Raw genomic sequence first — 15,304 nt, 5'->3', positions numbered from 1 at the left:
TAGTATGGTGGCTTTGGTCTAGTCTCAGAGTGCCTCTCTCTCTCTCTCTCTCTCTCTCTCTCTCTCACACACACACACACACAAACAGACACACACACACACACTTGATTGAGGGAGGGAGGGAGGGAGGGAAATGTTCCTAGACAACCAAGAGACCTGTGGGAATAAATCCCGTGTTCAGAAGCTGAGTCTCTCTGACCAAAAACAGTCTATATTGTGAGAGCGAAGGTTTGTTCTCCGAGCTTGTGGGTTGGTTTCCGAACATTTCCTTACCAAGCTAGGTAACATCTTCATCGGAGTTGAGGGGATGTCCGTGTCGGTGTTCTTCTGTTTATAAGGGCTTCAGGGGTGGGTGTGTCAAGTGAGGGTCTTGTGATGGGTCTTGTGATGGGCCAGGTGTGAGTCACCTGTGAGCCCATCACACCTGGCCCATCATAAGACCCAACACAAGACCTTCACGTGACACACCCACCCCTGAAGCCCTTATAAGCAGAGGAACACTGACACCCCTTAAACTCTGCTGAAGATGTTACCTAGCCTGGTAATGAGATGTTCAGAAACCAACCCACACGTTCAGAGAACTGCCTCCAGAAGCTGTGAATGCTCCAACACTGGAAGTTTTTAAGAAGAGATTGGACAGCCATTTGTCTGAAAGGGTGTAGGGTTTCCTGCCTGAGCAGAGGGTTGGACTAGAGGACCTCCAAGGTCCCTTCCAACAACTTATTTTATTATTATTATTATTATTATTATTATTATTATTATTATTATTGTTGTTGTTGTTGTTGTTGTTGTTGTTGTTTTGTTGTTGTTGTTGTTGTTGTCGTTGTTGTTATTATTATTATTATTATTATTATTATTATTATTATTATTATTATTATTATTTCATTATTCATTATTAATCATCGCACAGTCAGCCAGATGTTCAGACTGGATTTGGCATTTTTGTCTGCCTAGCGAGTCCTTACCAAGGACCTGGGATAGGCAGATGTGGATGTTTGATGGTATTACAGATCCCATCACAGGATGGAAGCAGTTCCTAGTAAGGCTGCTTTTTGCAATTGACTGATGGTGAATTTGTCAATGCTGATGATGGTGTCCAAGTGGTGCTCCAGCTGTTTTGGGATTGCACCCAAGGCGCCTATTACTATTTGGTACTACTAGCCTTGCTTGAAGTCCCAGAGCAGTTTAACTTTATCATTTTCTATGACTTTCTCTATTTTATGATCCCACCAGTTCTTGCTTACAGGCAAATGATATATTATTATTATTATTATTATTATTATTATTATTATTATTATTATTATTATTATTATTATTATTATTATTATACTTCACTTTCACCCTACACCCAAGCTACGGATATTTGCCACGATTGCAAGTCTGTATTGTCTCTGAGAAACATCAACTGAGTTCTCTCTACTTTCTCCCCCAGCCCAGCCACTCCAGCTTGTGGTTCGTGGCCCCCCCAGCAGAATCACCGCAGGATCTCAGGCGTCCTTCAAGTGCTCTGCAGGGGGACTGACCACCCATCCAGAAATATTCATGTGGTTAAAAGATGGGAAACGTTTGGGGGTTACCTCCATTGACATTTCTACAAGTCAGCTTAACTTGTACCGAGTGGAGATCGAATTGACAATCACACTGGAGCAAGGAGACATGAAATCACAGTTGACCTGCTGCATCCAAGAAGGCCTCCTGACGGATGCTCTGCAGAAGTCCTTCCCACTTCGTGATGTCCTAAGAGGTAGGTGATAAGATAATCTTTATTGTCATTTTTTACTGCGGGCACAACGGCACACATCAAAAATGAAATTTAGTTGCCCCCTCTCAAGGTGAAACACATACATGACACACCGCTAAAACATACTATAAACAACATATGTATAGACCCACAACCCTACATATACATAACAATAAAATATTAGACACTGTCCCATCTTGAATATATAATGGAAGGAGGAAGCTTGAGAGTTCACAAGGTTAATGCTGTATGGAATGAAACTATGGCTGAATCTGGATGTTCTGCTTCGGATACCACGGAGCCCCCCCCTCCCAGAAGGTAACAAGGAAAACGGGTCGTGAAGAGGGTGTGTCGTGTCCCAGACAATCTTGCAGACCCTGCTCAAGCATCGCGTATGTGCCACGTCCTGGATGGCGGGGAAGGAACTGCCAATAATCTTTTCTGCTGTCCTCACCACTCTCTGCACCGCCTTCCTGTCCGAAGCAGGGATGCTTCCAAACCAGGCTGTGATGCCATATGACAGGATGCTCTCGATCATCTGCTCTGGGTTGCAGAGAAGGACGAGGCTATGGAGACTGGAGGGGGCAGAGGGAGAGGCAATGGCACCAGGCAAACCCAGGTTCTTATCCCCTAGAAGGGAACTGCTGCCAACCATTCCCAACCCAAGTTACCTCACAAGACTGTGGCTGTGGGGAGCCGATCTTTAGAAAGATCTTCCATCTCTGGCTCCTTCCTCAGGGACCTGGCTAAAGTTGTCCCAGGTGGTAAAATAGTTATATATTTAATATAGGCTGTCCTGGGATTACTTCCCCAATGCCACGATCGGCGAGCAGAATCAGTTGGTTGTTCTAGGCTCTTCTGCATGCAAAAGCCGTGAGTTTGAAGCTCTTCTGACTGATCTCTTTGGCTTTCTTTGCTCAGTTCCTCCCAAAGTCCGTCTAGAGACCAGCCCGCCTTCCCCCGTCCAGCCGAACGCCACGGTGACGATCACTTGCCACGCAGAAAGTTTTTATCCGGACGATGCAAAAGTGGAGTTGTTTGCCAAGGATGCCCCAGGCAGAAAAGGAACTGTAGCCCAGAGGACCTGGAATCCAGATGGGACCTTTTCCCTGGAGACCTACCTGGAGGTGATGGCCACCGAAGACAAGAACTCCTCCGTGTTCCTTTGCCAGGTTGAGCATAATTCCCAGCCTCTGGTCAATGAAACAGCAACACTCTTTATTAGGAGTCCATTTGAAGACAATAGAAGTTTGAATACTGATCCAAAAAGTAAGTATGGACCTTCAGAACTTTTTTTTTCTGAGGATTTAGAATAGAGTAGAATAAAACTGGAAGGGACCTTGGAGGTCTTCTAGTCCAGCCCCCTGCTCAAGCAGGAGAACCTATACCATCTTAGACATGTGAATGTCCAGTCTCTTCTTAAAAACCTCCAGTGATGGAGCGCCCACGATTTCTGGTGGCAAGCTGTTCCACTGGTTAATTGTCCTGCCTGTTAGGAAGTTTCTCCTTAATTCCAGGGTGATTCTCTCTTTAATCATTTTCCAACCATTGTTTCTTGTCCTTCACTCTTGATACTTGGGAGAATAACGTGACCCCCTCTTCTTTTTGGCAGTCCCTCAAATACTGGAATATTGCTATCATGTCGCTCCTATTTCTTTTCTTTAGACTAGCACTAGCCAAACCCAAATCCTGCAGCGGTTCTTCATATGTTTTCATGTCCAGGTCTTTGAACATCTCAGTTGCTCTTCTCCGAACTTTTTCCAAACTCTCAGCAACTTTTTTGTGGTATGGTGACCAAAATTGGTTGCGGTATTCCAGGTGTGGTCTCACCAGGGTTTTATAAAGCGGTGCTAATACTTCGCGTGATCTTGATTCTATGCCTCTGTTCATACAACCCAGGATTGTGTTAGCTTTTTTGGCTGCTGCTGCACACGGCTGGCTCATGGTCAAGCAATCATCCACTAGGACTCCAAGGTCCATCTCACAGTTACTGTTTTTGAGCCAGGTTTATTGACATACAACCTGCAGGGTTTTTTTACAGATTTGTTTTATACTATATGAAATATATAATAGTAAGGAGAAGACTATTGAGTGATTAATTAACATATTTTTATGATAATTATCTATTATCTATTTTTTCTTGTTAAACACACGAACCCAGACATTATGCTGCTTGCTAAATATTGAGAATATTATTTGGGAAAAACCCAACACTAACTCCAACCCTAATCCTAAAACTAACTCAATCCCGACCCTACCTCATATCTAACCCTATAAAAACTAATAAAATTTAAACAAAAAAAAGATACTGGACCTTAATAAACAATTTGTTTATTTGTTTCTTCTGTTGTATTTTCTCTTCGACCAAAGTCTGGTCAAAAAAGCCAACACAGTCCTAGGCTGCATCAACAGAGGGATAGAATCAAGATCGCGTGAAGTATTAATACAACTCTGCTCCGCGAGCTGCATTGGCTTCCAGTTGCCCTCCGGGTGAGATTCAAGGTGCTGGTGATGACCTATAAAGCCCTAAATGGCTTGGGTCCAGGATATTTAAGGGAACACCTGCTGCCGGCATCAACTTCCCATCGTCTTGTGCGCCCCCATAGGGAGGGCCTCCTTAGGGTGCCGCCGGTCAGGGAATGCCGGCGGGTGATCCCCAGGGGGAGGGCGTTCTCTGTGGGTGCGCCTGCCCTTTGGAATGATTTACCTGTGGAACTCCGGATTGCCCCCGACCTGCGCTCGTTTCGCCAGGACCTGAAAACCTGGCTTTTCGATCTATCTGGCCTGGACTGAGGGGGTTATTAGTTTTAAGTTTTTAACATTGTTTTATTGTTGGGCTATTATTAATTTAATTCTTTTTAATTCTATTTTTTATCTTAATTTTATATTGTCTTTTAAATATTGCCCTGTAAACCGCCCTGAGTCCTTCGGGAATAGGGCGGTATAGAAAACTAATTAATTAATTAATTAATTAATTAAATAAATAAATAAATAAATAAATAAATAAATAAATAATACCACTTTACAAGGCCTTGGTAAGGCCACACTTGGAATACTGCATCCAGTTTTGATCACCATGATGTAAAAAAGATGTTGAGGCTCTAGAAAGAGTGCAGAGAAGAGCAACAAAGATGATTGGGGGACTGGAGGCTAAAACATATAGGGAACGGTTGCTGGAATTGGGTATGTCTCGTTTAACGAAGAGAAGGGTGAGGGGTGACATGATAGCAGCGTTCCAATATCTCAGGGGCTGCCCCAAAGAAGAGGGAGTCAAGCTATTCTCCAAAGTGCCCAAAGGCAGGACAAGAAGCAACGGATGGAAACTAGTCAAGGAGAGAAGCAACCTGGAACTAAGGAGAAACTTCCTGACAGTGAGAACAATTAACCAGCGGAATAACCTGCCTCCAGAACTTGTGAATGCTCCAACACTGGAAGCTTTTAAGAAAAGACTGGACAACCATTTGTCTGAAATGATATAGGGTTTCCTGCCTGAGCAGGGGGGTTGAACTAGATGACCTCCAAGGTCCCTTCCAACTTTACTATTATGATTATGAGGAGGAAAAGGAGGAGGAAGAAAAGAAGGAGGGGGAGGGGGAGAGGGAGGAGGAGGAGGCGGAGGAAGAGGATGAGAAGGACTGGGAGGTCCTCGCTGCTCTCTGAGCTTGGTTGTTGTTTTGCAGATGTTTCCGCTGTTAAGTATCGTGGGTAGACCGGTCAGGAACAGATGACAGGACATCGAGGTTTGAGCTCAGCTTTATTTGTGGATGGAACAGACAAACTCTCCACAGCTCAGCTTCTTTAAATACTGTTGCCGGCAAGCCAGCCAGCCAATCCACATCCTTAAAGGGTCCCGCCAGAACGGCTTGACCAATAGGACGGGAGTTAGACGCCACCTGTTGTTGCCGGGTGTTATTCAGCTGAGCTGTCAGGTTAACCTCTAACACTAATATATAATATATCCATACTCAACTAGGTAACCTCATCAGAACGAAGGAACATCATCGGACTCCTACTGATGAGGTTCCCTACTTGGTCCATGAAACACCAGCAAGACAATCAGAAGCTCAGAGATCAGCAAAGATTTCCTTCTAGAGAGGCTACCATAGATCCAGCTTGGTCTGATGTGAACCTGAAAACTCAGAGAACACCAAGGACCCCACAGTCTTCCTCCTCCTTCATCGCCTCTCCTCCTCCTCCTCCTCCTCCTCCTCCTCCTCCTCTTTGCAAACCCCGCTGCCTTCTATCCCCGATGATGTTACCTAGCTGGGTAATAAAATATTTGCAAGCCAACAAACAAGCCATGAGAGCACCAGGTAAGTAACTCTTACTTACTCCTTCGCCTTCTGACCTCTCTTTCCCGTGGGCTCCCTGCTTCTCTTCTCTTCTCCCCTCCCCTCCATCCCTTCTCTCCCAACTCTTCACTCGGCAGCCCCAAGGCTGCCACTTCTCGTATCAGATTAAATCTTTCTTTATTAACAACCTCAGCCTGAAGAGTTTTTCCTGGGTCGCAATCTCCCGCACGAACAAGGAAACCTGACCAAGATTTTGTGTCTCAGAACAGACGCTGCTGACTTCTTCTGCCTTGAATAAAAATCAGGAGTTTTCCAGCAGTAGAGGGAGCTCGAAGCCTTGTGTGAAATCCTCTGGCTTTATTAGGAATAAATCAAAAATAATCCCCTGTCTTTTCTCCACAGGTTCGCTGGGAAAATCCATCCTTGGTCTCTGCGTCGGGCTTTTCCTGAACAAAGTAGCAATGGTTCTCTTCCTCCGGGGCCTTTTCCAAATAAAGCAACGTGGATGCTGCCTTGCAAGTTATTCTGCTAACTCTAGACCTGTCTAAGGCGGGACTAGAACTCACAGTCTCCTGGTTTGTAGCCTGGTGCCTTAACCAGTACACCAAACTAGCTCTCTCTCTATGTAAAGTAAGGAAGAAAGAAAGAAAGAAAGAAAGAAAGAAAGAAAGAAAGAAAGAAAGAAAGAAAGAAAGAAAGAAAGAGGAAAGAAGGAAGGAAGGAAGGAAGGAAGGAAGGAAGGAAGGAAGGAAGAAAGAAAGAAAGAAAGAAAGAAAGAAAGAAAGAAAGAAAGAAAGAAAGAAAGAAAGGAAGAAAGGAAGAAAGGAAGAAAGGAAGAAAGAAAGAAAGAAAGAAAGAAAGAGAAGAAAGAAAGAAGAGGGAAGGAAGGAAGGAGAAAGAAAGAAAGAAAGAAAGAAAGAAAGAAAGAAAGAAAGAAAGAAAGAAAGAAAGAAAGAAAGAAGAAGAAGGAAGGAAGGAAGGAAGGAAGGAAGGAAGAAAGAAGAAAGAGAGAGAGAGAGAAAGAAAGAAAGAAAGAAAGAAAGAAAGAAAGAAAGAAAGAAAGAAAGAAAGAAAGAAAGCAAAATCTATAGATTTTCACCAACCGTTCCTCCACAGAGTGTAGGATCAAATCCTTCCAACTCTAGTAATCTCGCCAGAGTCAACATACATTGAAATAATCTTCTTTTTTATATAAATTTTTTAATTCATTTTTTTCCATACATACAATAATAATTTTAAAACCGACATGCCGTCTTGAGTTTACACGAAAATACATATTCAATTCCTAATCCTTTCTTCTTTCCTCCAACCAATGACAAAAATAAATCCCAAGTTTGATAAGAGTCCGTTTCTTTTTTTTTTCTTTCAGTCTCCTAGTCAATCTATTTATTTTATTTTATTTTATTTTATTACATTTATATACCGCCCTTTCCCGAAGGACTCAGGGTGGTTTACAGGGTGATTAAAAAACAAAGATACAAAAGTTAAAAACAAATTTAAAAAAAATCTGTCCATCTCTGCGCATTCTAGTCTTTGTTAAAATTATCTCTTCATCTGATGGTATTCCTTCATTTTTCCAGTGTTGCGCCAATATAATTCTTGCCGCTGTTGTGACATGCAAAGTCAAGTTAATTAGTCTTTTTTTGGCATTATACCTAAACATTGAAATAATCTTCTGTGGCTTTTTTTTAAAAAAATAATAATAATCCAAACATTTCTAGGAAATCCTTGTCTTTTCCCCCAGGGTCAACGGAGTAAATTTGAGAAATGGGAACAGGACAACAGGCCTGGTTCAAGAATTCCCAGGAATTTTTAGGACGTGGGTTATTTTTGGACCCATATTGCATTTTGCGGGAGCACATCTGAATGGCCAGGACAGGCAAACCCCACTCCCATCTATTCTCACTTCCAGGCTTGCAAGACCCCACCCCACAATCACTCAGAGGCAGAGGGTCACTTCAGACATTAGACCAGCATGGTGTCCCAAAGCTGCTTTTTTTCCATACAGCACCTGGACTTCCTCGATCTTTCTTGAAGACATTTCGCTTCTCGCCCAAGAAGCTTCTCCAGTTCTATCTATGTGGTTAGTTAAAAATCTGGGGCTTCAACCAGTCTCAGTGTGATAACAACTGTCTGAGTGACAAGAATATACTGGCAGTCCTTGACGTACGGCCTTTCATTTAGTGACTGTTCAAAGTCAATTGAAAAAAAGTGATTTATGAGCATTTTCCCACACTTAACGACCGTTGCAGCATCCCCCGTGGTTGCACGATTAAAATTCAGACGCTTGGCAACAGTCTCATATGTATGAGGCTTGCCATGTCCTGGGATCATGGGAAGCCAGATTCACTTGACAGCCATGTTACTAACTTAACAGTTGCAATGATTGACTTAACAGTCGTGGCAAGAAAGGTGATCCTGGTGAGCAAAACTGGATGCAGAATTCCAAGTGTGGCCTTACCAAGGCCTTGTAAAGCGGTATTAACACGTCACGTGAACTTGATTCTATCCCTCTGTTAATGCAGCCTAGCACTGTGTTGGCTTTTTTGGCAGCTGCAGCACACGGCTGGCTCCTAGTTAAGTGATTGTCCACTAGGACTCCGAAATCCCTCTCACACTTGAGTAAACAAAGCACAGTTGCTTTGAATTGTTCTATGCTCTGGCTGGTGTCTGCTTTGATGCTGAAGATGTTCATCTAAGTTCTGATTTAACTTGGAATTTATGAGCAGAAGGACCTTCCCGCTCACAATTTGGCACGGAAGACACATCTGTTCCAAACACCATCAATGCTCAAATAGAAAAGGGGAAAAAAAATTCATTTCTTTCCCGGGGTTTTCAAACCTTACTCTATTATCTTTGAAAGTTATTTTCTCTAATGCGTGTTGATGATAACGTACCAACCCAATCTAACAGTTTTCAGATTGATCCATATGTCTATTGAAAGAAACTTGTTTTTAAAGAAAAGTATTCTTTCATTTGTTTTTTTCTTAAAGTCAAGTTTGATTCTGTTTTTCCTCTTAGGAAGTGGATCGGTCCCTCCGATAAAGAGGAAGCAGATGAAGGACTTGATAGCCCGAACCACAGATTTAGTAACTTTTCACCGCAGAATTTAGTTCTGTTTAGATTATTTGAAATTGTACTTCTTAGAAAGATACAGAAGGTGTAGAGGTCCTATTCTTCTGACACGCCCGAGTAACTGACGGGTGGAGGGATCCCTTTGAAAGGCTGGACATAAGGATGAACAACATGAAAAAAAAAGGTGGAAAGAGGTAGATAACCTCAGGGGATTCTGGGAGAGAAGAATTGAGACCTCCAAAAGGACTGGAGGCTAAAATATACGAAGAACGGTTGCAGGAACATGGTTTGGCTTGTCTAGAGAAAAGAAGGACTGGGGTGGGTGACAGGATAGCAGTCTTCCAATATCTCAGGGGCTGCCCCAAAGAAGAGGGAGTCAAGCTATCCTCCAAAGCGCCTGAAGGCAGGAGGAGAAGCAACGGATGGAAACTCATCAAGGAGAGGAGCAACCTGGAACTAAGGAGGAATTTCCTGACAGTTAGAACAATTAACCAGTGGAACGAGTTGCCACCAGAAGTTGTGAATGCTCCCAATACTGGCAGTTTTTAAGAAGAGACTGGACAGCCATTTGTCTGAAATGGTATAAAGTTTCCTGCCTGAGCAGGGGGATGGACTAGAGGACCTCTAAGGTCCCTTCCAGCTCCTACTCTACTCTACTCTACTCCATTCCATTCCATTCCATTCCATTCCATTCCATTCCATTCTATTCTATTCTATTCTATTCTATTCTATTCTATTCTATTCTATTCTATTCTATTCTATTCTATTCTATTCTATCCTGACATGCTGTGTAATGTCCACAAAGACCCCTAGGTCAGAAACAACAGCAGGTGGCTGGACTACATGACCTTCTACGCCTGTAAGCTGTGTTCACACAACATATGAAGCTGGTTTAGCTTTAAATATGATTGCTTTTTCAAATATGTAACTTCCTGTGTGGTGTGAATCTGGCTTAGCTTACCGGTAGCTTAGCTTTTCCTCCAGTGGCTTGTTTCCAAAGTCACCTTGAAGCAGCATCATGCAAAGCTACGTTCTCTTCCTTGTCTCACACCTCTAGACACCTCACACTTGGGAAATGCCAGGAGAAGGAGAGAAATTAGCTGGTCTGAACCCAAAGATGCTTTTTCAGGAGGCAACTGGCCTTTCTTGTTTTTCTTTGAAGACGTTTCGCTTCTCATCCCAGAAGCTTCTTCAGCTCTGACTGGATGGTGGCGAAATGGAAGGATTTATACTCCTTGCAGACAGCTGGTCATTTGCCTTCTTTTAGAGAGCCGTTGAGGCCATTTGGAGGAGAAGGCACTGCATGCATTTGCTCACTCAGATGACCCTGAGGACACAGGTAAACCTCCAGGTGGCCTCAAGGACTCAGTAAAGGAATACAAATGACCAGCTGTCTGCAAGGAATATAAATTCCTCCATTCCCCACCAGCCAGTCAGAGCTGAAGAAGCTTACTTGGACAAGAAGCGAAACGTCTTCAAAGAAGAACAAAGTCCAGTTACCTCATGGAAAAAACATCTTTGGGAGAACCATGATCTGGATGACTGAGAATCTCCATGGAGACGATGAGCTGGCCTGAAGCATCTAATTGTTGGGATGACAGAAGAAGACCGGCCCCTGAATATTGCTGATTTAGAGATGACTTTTATTATTCCCGAGAAGATAGCAGATCCTCAACCACCTCATTTACTGGGTGCCATCACCTAGGCAGAAACTCGAAGTTGAGAAATTGGTCCAACTTTACAGGAAGGGAATGAGAATTCTTCCTTTGCTCCTCCTGCGGTGGAGGAAAGACCTCGTGGGCAAGGTGCCAAGTCACCCCAGATGTCTCTTCGGCATGGCTGCCTTGAGGTCCTTCAGGAGAATCCCTCTTCAGCTGCTGCTGCTGTGGCTGCTCCTTCTGCAAAATCTGGGTGAGTGTTGACAACGGAGATCACGCAGGCTCCATTCTCAGATTGACAACAGGAGTAAAATCCAGTGCGAGATGAATATTAAGGCTGCCTCAAACCTGCTGGACTGTTTTGAACGGTGAGCTGACCCGATTCCCCAGCAAGGGGCCTGCCCCAGATATTTGATTAGAGAAGATTTCTTTTTTATATATATAAATTTTATTAGTTTTTATAGGGTTAGGGATAAAATGGGGTCGGGATTAGGATTGGGGTTTGGGTTAGGGTTGGGGTTAGGACTGGGATTTTTTACATCGTCGTGACCAAAACTGGATGCAGTATTCCAGGTGTAAGGTTATCGAGGCCTTATAAAGCGGTATCAACACTTCATGTGATCTTGATTCTCTGTTAATGCAGCCTAGCACTGTGTGGGCTTTTTTGGTAGCTGCAGCACATTTAAGTGATTGTCCACTAGGACTCCAGGATCCTATTTTTATTATTATTATTATTATTATTATTATTATTATTATTGTTGTTGTTGTTGTTGTTGTTGTTGTTGTTGTTGTTGTTGTTTCTATGGAGATTCTCAGTCATCCAGGTCCTGGTTTGTCCCAAAGGTGCCTTTTTCAAGAGGCAACTGGACTACACCGCCCTGAGTCCTTCGGGAGAAGGGCGGTATATAAATAATTTTATTATTATTATTATTATTATTATTATTATTATTATTATTATTATTATTATTATTATTATTATTATTATTATTATTATTATTATTTCTTGTTGAGTGGAAGGATTTATACTCCTTGCAGACAGCTGGTCATTTGCCTTCTTTTAGAGCAGGGGTGTCAAACTGCCGGCCCGCAGGCCAGATGCGTCACATGGAAGCCGCGCCCACCCCATTGCCGGCAATGACAAAACAGTGCCGATATGTCACGTGACGTCACGTGATGTTCCAAGTTTGACATGTCTGTTTTAGAGAGTTGTTGGGGCCATTTGGAGGTTTACCTGTGTCCTCAAGGTCACCTGAGTAGTGCAAATGGGTGTGGAGCCTTCTTCCGAAGGGATACAGGACAGAAAAAAACATCCTGCAGCCAAGAAGGCTCCACACCCATTTGCACCACTCAGGTGACCCTGAGGATACAGGTAAACCTCCAGGTGGCCTCAACAACCCTCTAAAAGGATGCAAATAACCGGCTGTCTGCAAGGAGTATAAATCCTTCCCTTCCCCACCATCCAGTCAGAACCTGAGGAAGCTTCTCGGGTGAGAAGCGAAACCTCTTCAAAGAAAAACAAGAAAGTCCCGTTGCCGCCTGAAAAAGGCAGCTGTGGGACACCTGATATAAAAACGTCGCTTTTTGTTTCCAGACATTGGAGGACAGAATGTGGAGATAACACAGCATCCCAAAACTGTGTCAGTGAGAGCCGGAGACAACCTCACTGTAACGTGTATACTGAGTGGGCCAAATCTGCCCGGACCTGTGAGATGGTATAAACGCCTGGGCATTGGGAAAGTCGTCGCTCTACAAGACATGGAAATGGTTTTCTTGCCACATGTGAAGGTCATCCAATGGTCAAACACGAACGTCACGCTAAACTTCCAAAACATCCTCCCTGAAGATGCTGGGCCCTACAATTGTCTGAAGTTCAGCGCAGGGACCCCAGAGGAACAACTGGGATCAGGGAAAGGCACTGAGGTCTTTGTGATCAGTAGGTGATCCCCCCTCCCCATATTATTTCTGGGGATGGAGGGAGGTGGTCCCAGTCAACCGAGAGACATGTGGGAGTAAACCCCATGTTCTGAAGCTGAGTCTCTTTGACCAACAAAGTCTTGGAGACTCCTGCATTGTCTCTGAGGAACGTCAAGTTTATTTTATTTATTTATTTATTTATTTTAATTCCATTTATATCCTGCCCTTCTCCGAAGACTCAGGGCGGCTTACAAACTTAGCAGTAGCCTTCATTCTATGTATATGCCTGCTTATTAGGGCTTTCACACACACCCCAAGCGGCATTACAAAGTCAGCTTAATTGCCCCCAACAATCTGGGTCCTCATTTTACCTACCTCGGAAGGATGGAAGGCTGAGTCAACCTTGAGCCTGGTGGGACTCGAACCTGCACTAATTGCAGGCAGCTGGTGTTACTTAAGGAGGCATTAGCCCACTGCTCCACCAAGGCTCTTGGTAAAGTGATTTCTCTCTCTGCTTTCTCCCTCAGCCAAGCCATCCCAGCCTGTGGTTCACGGCCCCACGGGAAGAATCATGGCAGGATCTCAGGCCACCTTCAATTGCTCCACAGAGGGATTCTTTCCCCGAGAGATCACAGTCAGCTGGTTGAAGGACGGGAAAAGGATAGATACTGCCCAGACCAACGTTGTGGATTCTGAAAGAAAAGAGACCATCTCATACCGAGTGGACAGCGTGGTGAAAATCCCGCTTGAGCACGGAGATGGGAAGTCTCAGCTGACCTGCCAGATCCAACACAGTTCCTTGGATGGTCCTCTCCAGCAGAACTTCCAGCTCGGTGAGGTCCTCCTAAGAGGTAGGTGAGCTCTGGGTTGCACAGAGGGACAAGACCACGGAGTCTCGACGTGGCAGAGGGCCCTCCGTGGCAGAGGGAAGGCACCAGGCAGAGCCAGGTGCTCGTCCCATGGAAGCCCACTTAAGACCAACCATACTTTCTCACAAAGGAAGGCAAATGTACGTGTCCCAGGATGTTGTGGCAGCACCCAATCTGTGTGGGTCAACAGGACCAGAGATTATTTTTTTATTCCGAGCTTTCGGACGCATGCTGCAGCCCATCCTCGGGAACTTCTCTCTAGTTAGAATGTGTGCAATTCTCTGTGTGGTATTTATAGTGCCTGTCGTAAGTGGCTTTTTAGATGTTTGATTGGGGATGGCTGAGTTTTAAGTTGTTGGCTGTCCTTTGCTTGTGATTTCTCAGCCCTTGCTACCTCATAGGGCTGTGGTTGTGGGGAGCAGATCTTTAGAAAGACCTTCCACCTCTGGCTTTTTCCCCAGGAATTTGGGCCAAATTGAGTGGAGCTTCCAATTGGCAAGATATATTTTAATCCTGATTGTCCCGGAATTGTTTCACTTTGCTTTGTGTTGGAGCATTCACAACTTCTGGAGGCAGATTGTTCCACTGGTTAATTGTTCTAACTGTCAGGAAATTTCTCCTTAGTTCTAGGTTGTGTCTCTTTGCTCAGTTTCCATCCATTTCTTATTTTATTTTATTTTATTTTATTATTTTATTTTATTTTATTATTTTATTTTATTTTATTTTATTATTTTATTTTATTTTATTTTATTATTTTATTTTATTTTTTACTTTATCTTATATATTTTTTATTTTATTTTATTTTACTTTACTTTATTTTTTGTTTCATTATTTTAATTTTATTTTGTTTGATCTTAGTGTATTTTATTTTTTATTATTTTATTTTATTTTATTTTATTTTACTTTTTTATTATTTTAATTTTAATTTTTTATATTTTATTTTATTGCCTTTTATTTTTTAAAGTTGTTATTTTGTTTTATTTTATTGTTGTATTTTATATTATTGTGTTGTATTATTTTATTTTATTAATTTTATTTTCTTTTATAATTTTCTTTTATTTCTTTTATTTTATTGTATGGTGTATTTTTATATTTTTTTAATTTAATTTTATTATTTTAAAATGTATTGGCCACCCATCTTACAGGGTAAGATTATGATTAAATTGAAACAATCCCACTCTCTTTTCTCCTTCAGACTCACATCAACAATCCATCATTGTTCTCTGCGTCATGCTTTCCCTGAACAAAGTGGCCATTCTACTTTTTGTCTCTTGCCTCTTCCTAATAAAAGTGCACGGATGCAAGAGGGCAAAACATCGTTCCAGAACATCCCGGCAAGCGAGACAGCCTGGAAATTCAAGTTAGGAACTCCTGGCCCCGACAGATTTTGAGGATGAGAAATGATATGGTTAAATGAATCGATAATAATGTTATTAAAATGCTTGTATAATGCTTCACTCTTCCAAACATGTAACATTATAAGCCTATTAAACCAATACAGAGATCTTCAAAAAATAACCTTACTTTGTTTTGCCCTGACTGTGACTCAGTTGAAGTTTTGGGGTTACTTCAAAACCGCTTCTGGGCTTTCTGCGTGAAAGGAGGGGGGGAAATGAAATTTTGATTGGGCCTTTGACAATTCAGTGGGTTACTGCTATAGAGATGGCTAGTAGTTACGTTGATACCATAATTTTATTAGACAGCTAAGTCTCCGGTGTTAGACTTCCGGAGAAAAAAGGGGGAATCTGCCCCACT

At 42.8% G+C, this 15,304-nt stretch overlaps 2 protein-coding genes across 3 annotated transcripts in view; both read left to right on the top strand.

Moving 5' to 3' along the window:
- Positions 1-15,304, top strand: part of LOC310639331 (tyrosine-protein phosphatase non-receptor type substrate 1-like) — a 184,737-nt gene that overhangs the window by 5,132 nt on the left and 164,301 nt on the right. The window contains exons 2-4 of one of the 2 annotated variants that reach the window (XR_014492275.1): positions 1,433-1,744; positions 2,663-3,010; positions 6,436-6,663. Coding sequence is in view for 1 of the 2 variants with exons in the window: in XM_083360970.1 (XP_083217096.1) it covers positions 1,433-1,744; positions 2,663-3,010; positions 6,436-6,581 (806 nt within the window). In the remaining variant the exon portion in view is untranslated. Of the gene's footprint in view, positions 1-1,432; positions 1,745-2,662; positions 3,011-6,435; positions 7,412-15,304 lie in introns of those variants that run through there. The other variant, XM_083360970.1, reaches the window with a different exon arrangement.
- Positions 10,944-13,539, top strand: LOC310637611 (signal-regulatory protein beta-1-like; the record flags this gene model as incomplete). Its single annotated transcript, XM_083358114.1, has 3 exons — positions 10,944-11,019; positions 12,358-12,699; positions 13,208-13,539. 3 exons carry the CDS (start codon positions 10,944-10,946, stop codon positions 13,537-13,539), a joined length of 750 nt encoding a protein of 249 aa, XP_083214240.1.

This window comes from Vipera ursinii (genome assembly GCF_947247035.1).
Source record: "Vipera ursinii genome assembly, chromosome: 3".
In the NCBI taxonomy this organism is placed as follows: Eukaryota; Metazoa; Chordata; class Lepidosauria; order Squamata; family Viperidae; genus Vipera; species Vipera ursinii.
The sequence above is the reverse complement of the archived record's forward strand: the minus strand, read 5'-3'. Positions and strand labels throughout refer to the sequence as shown.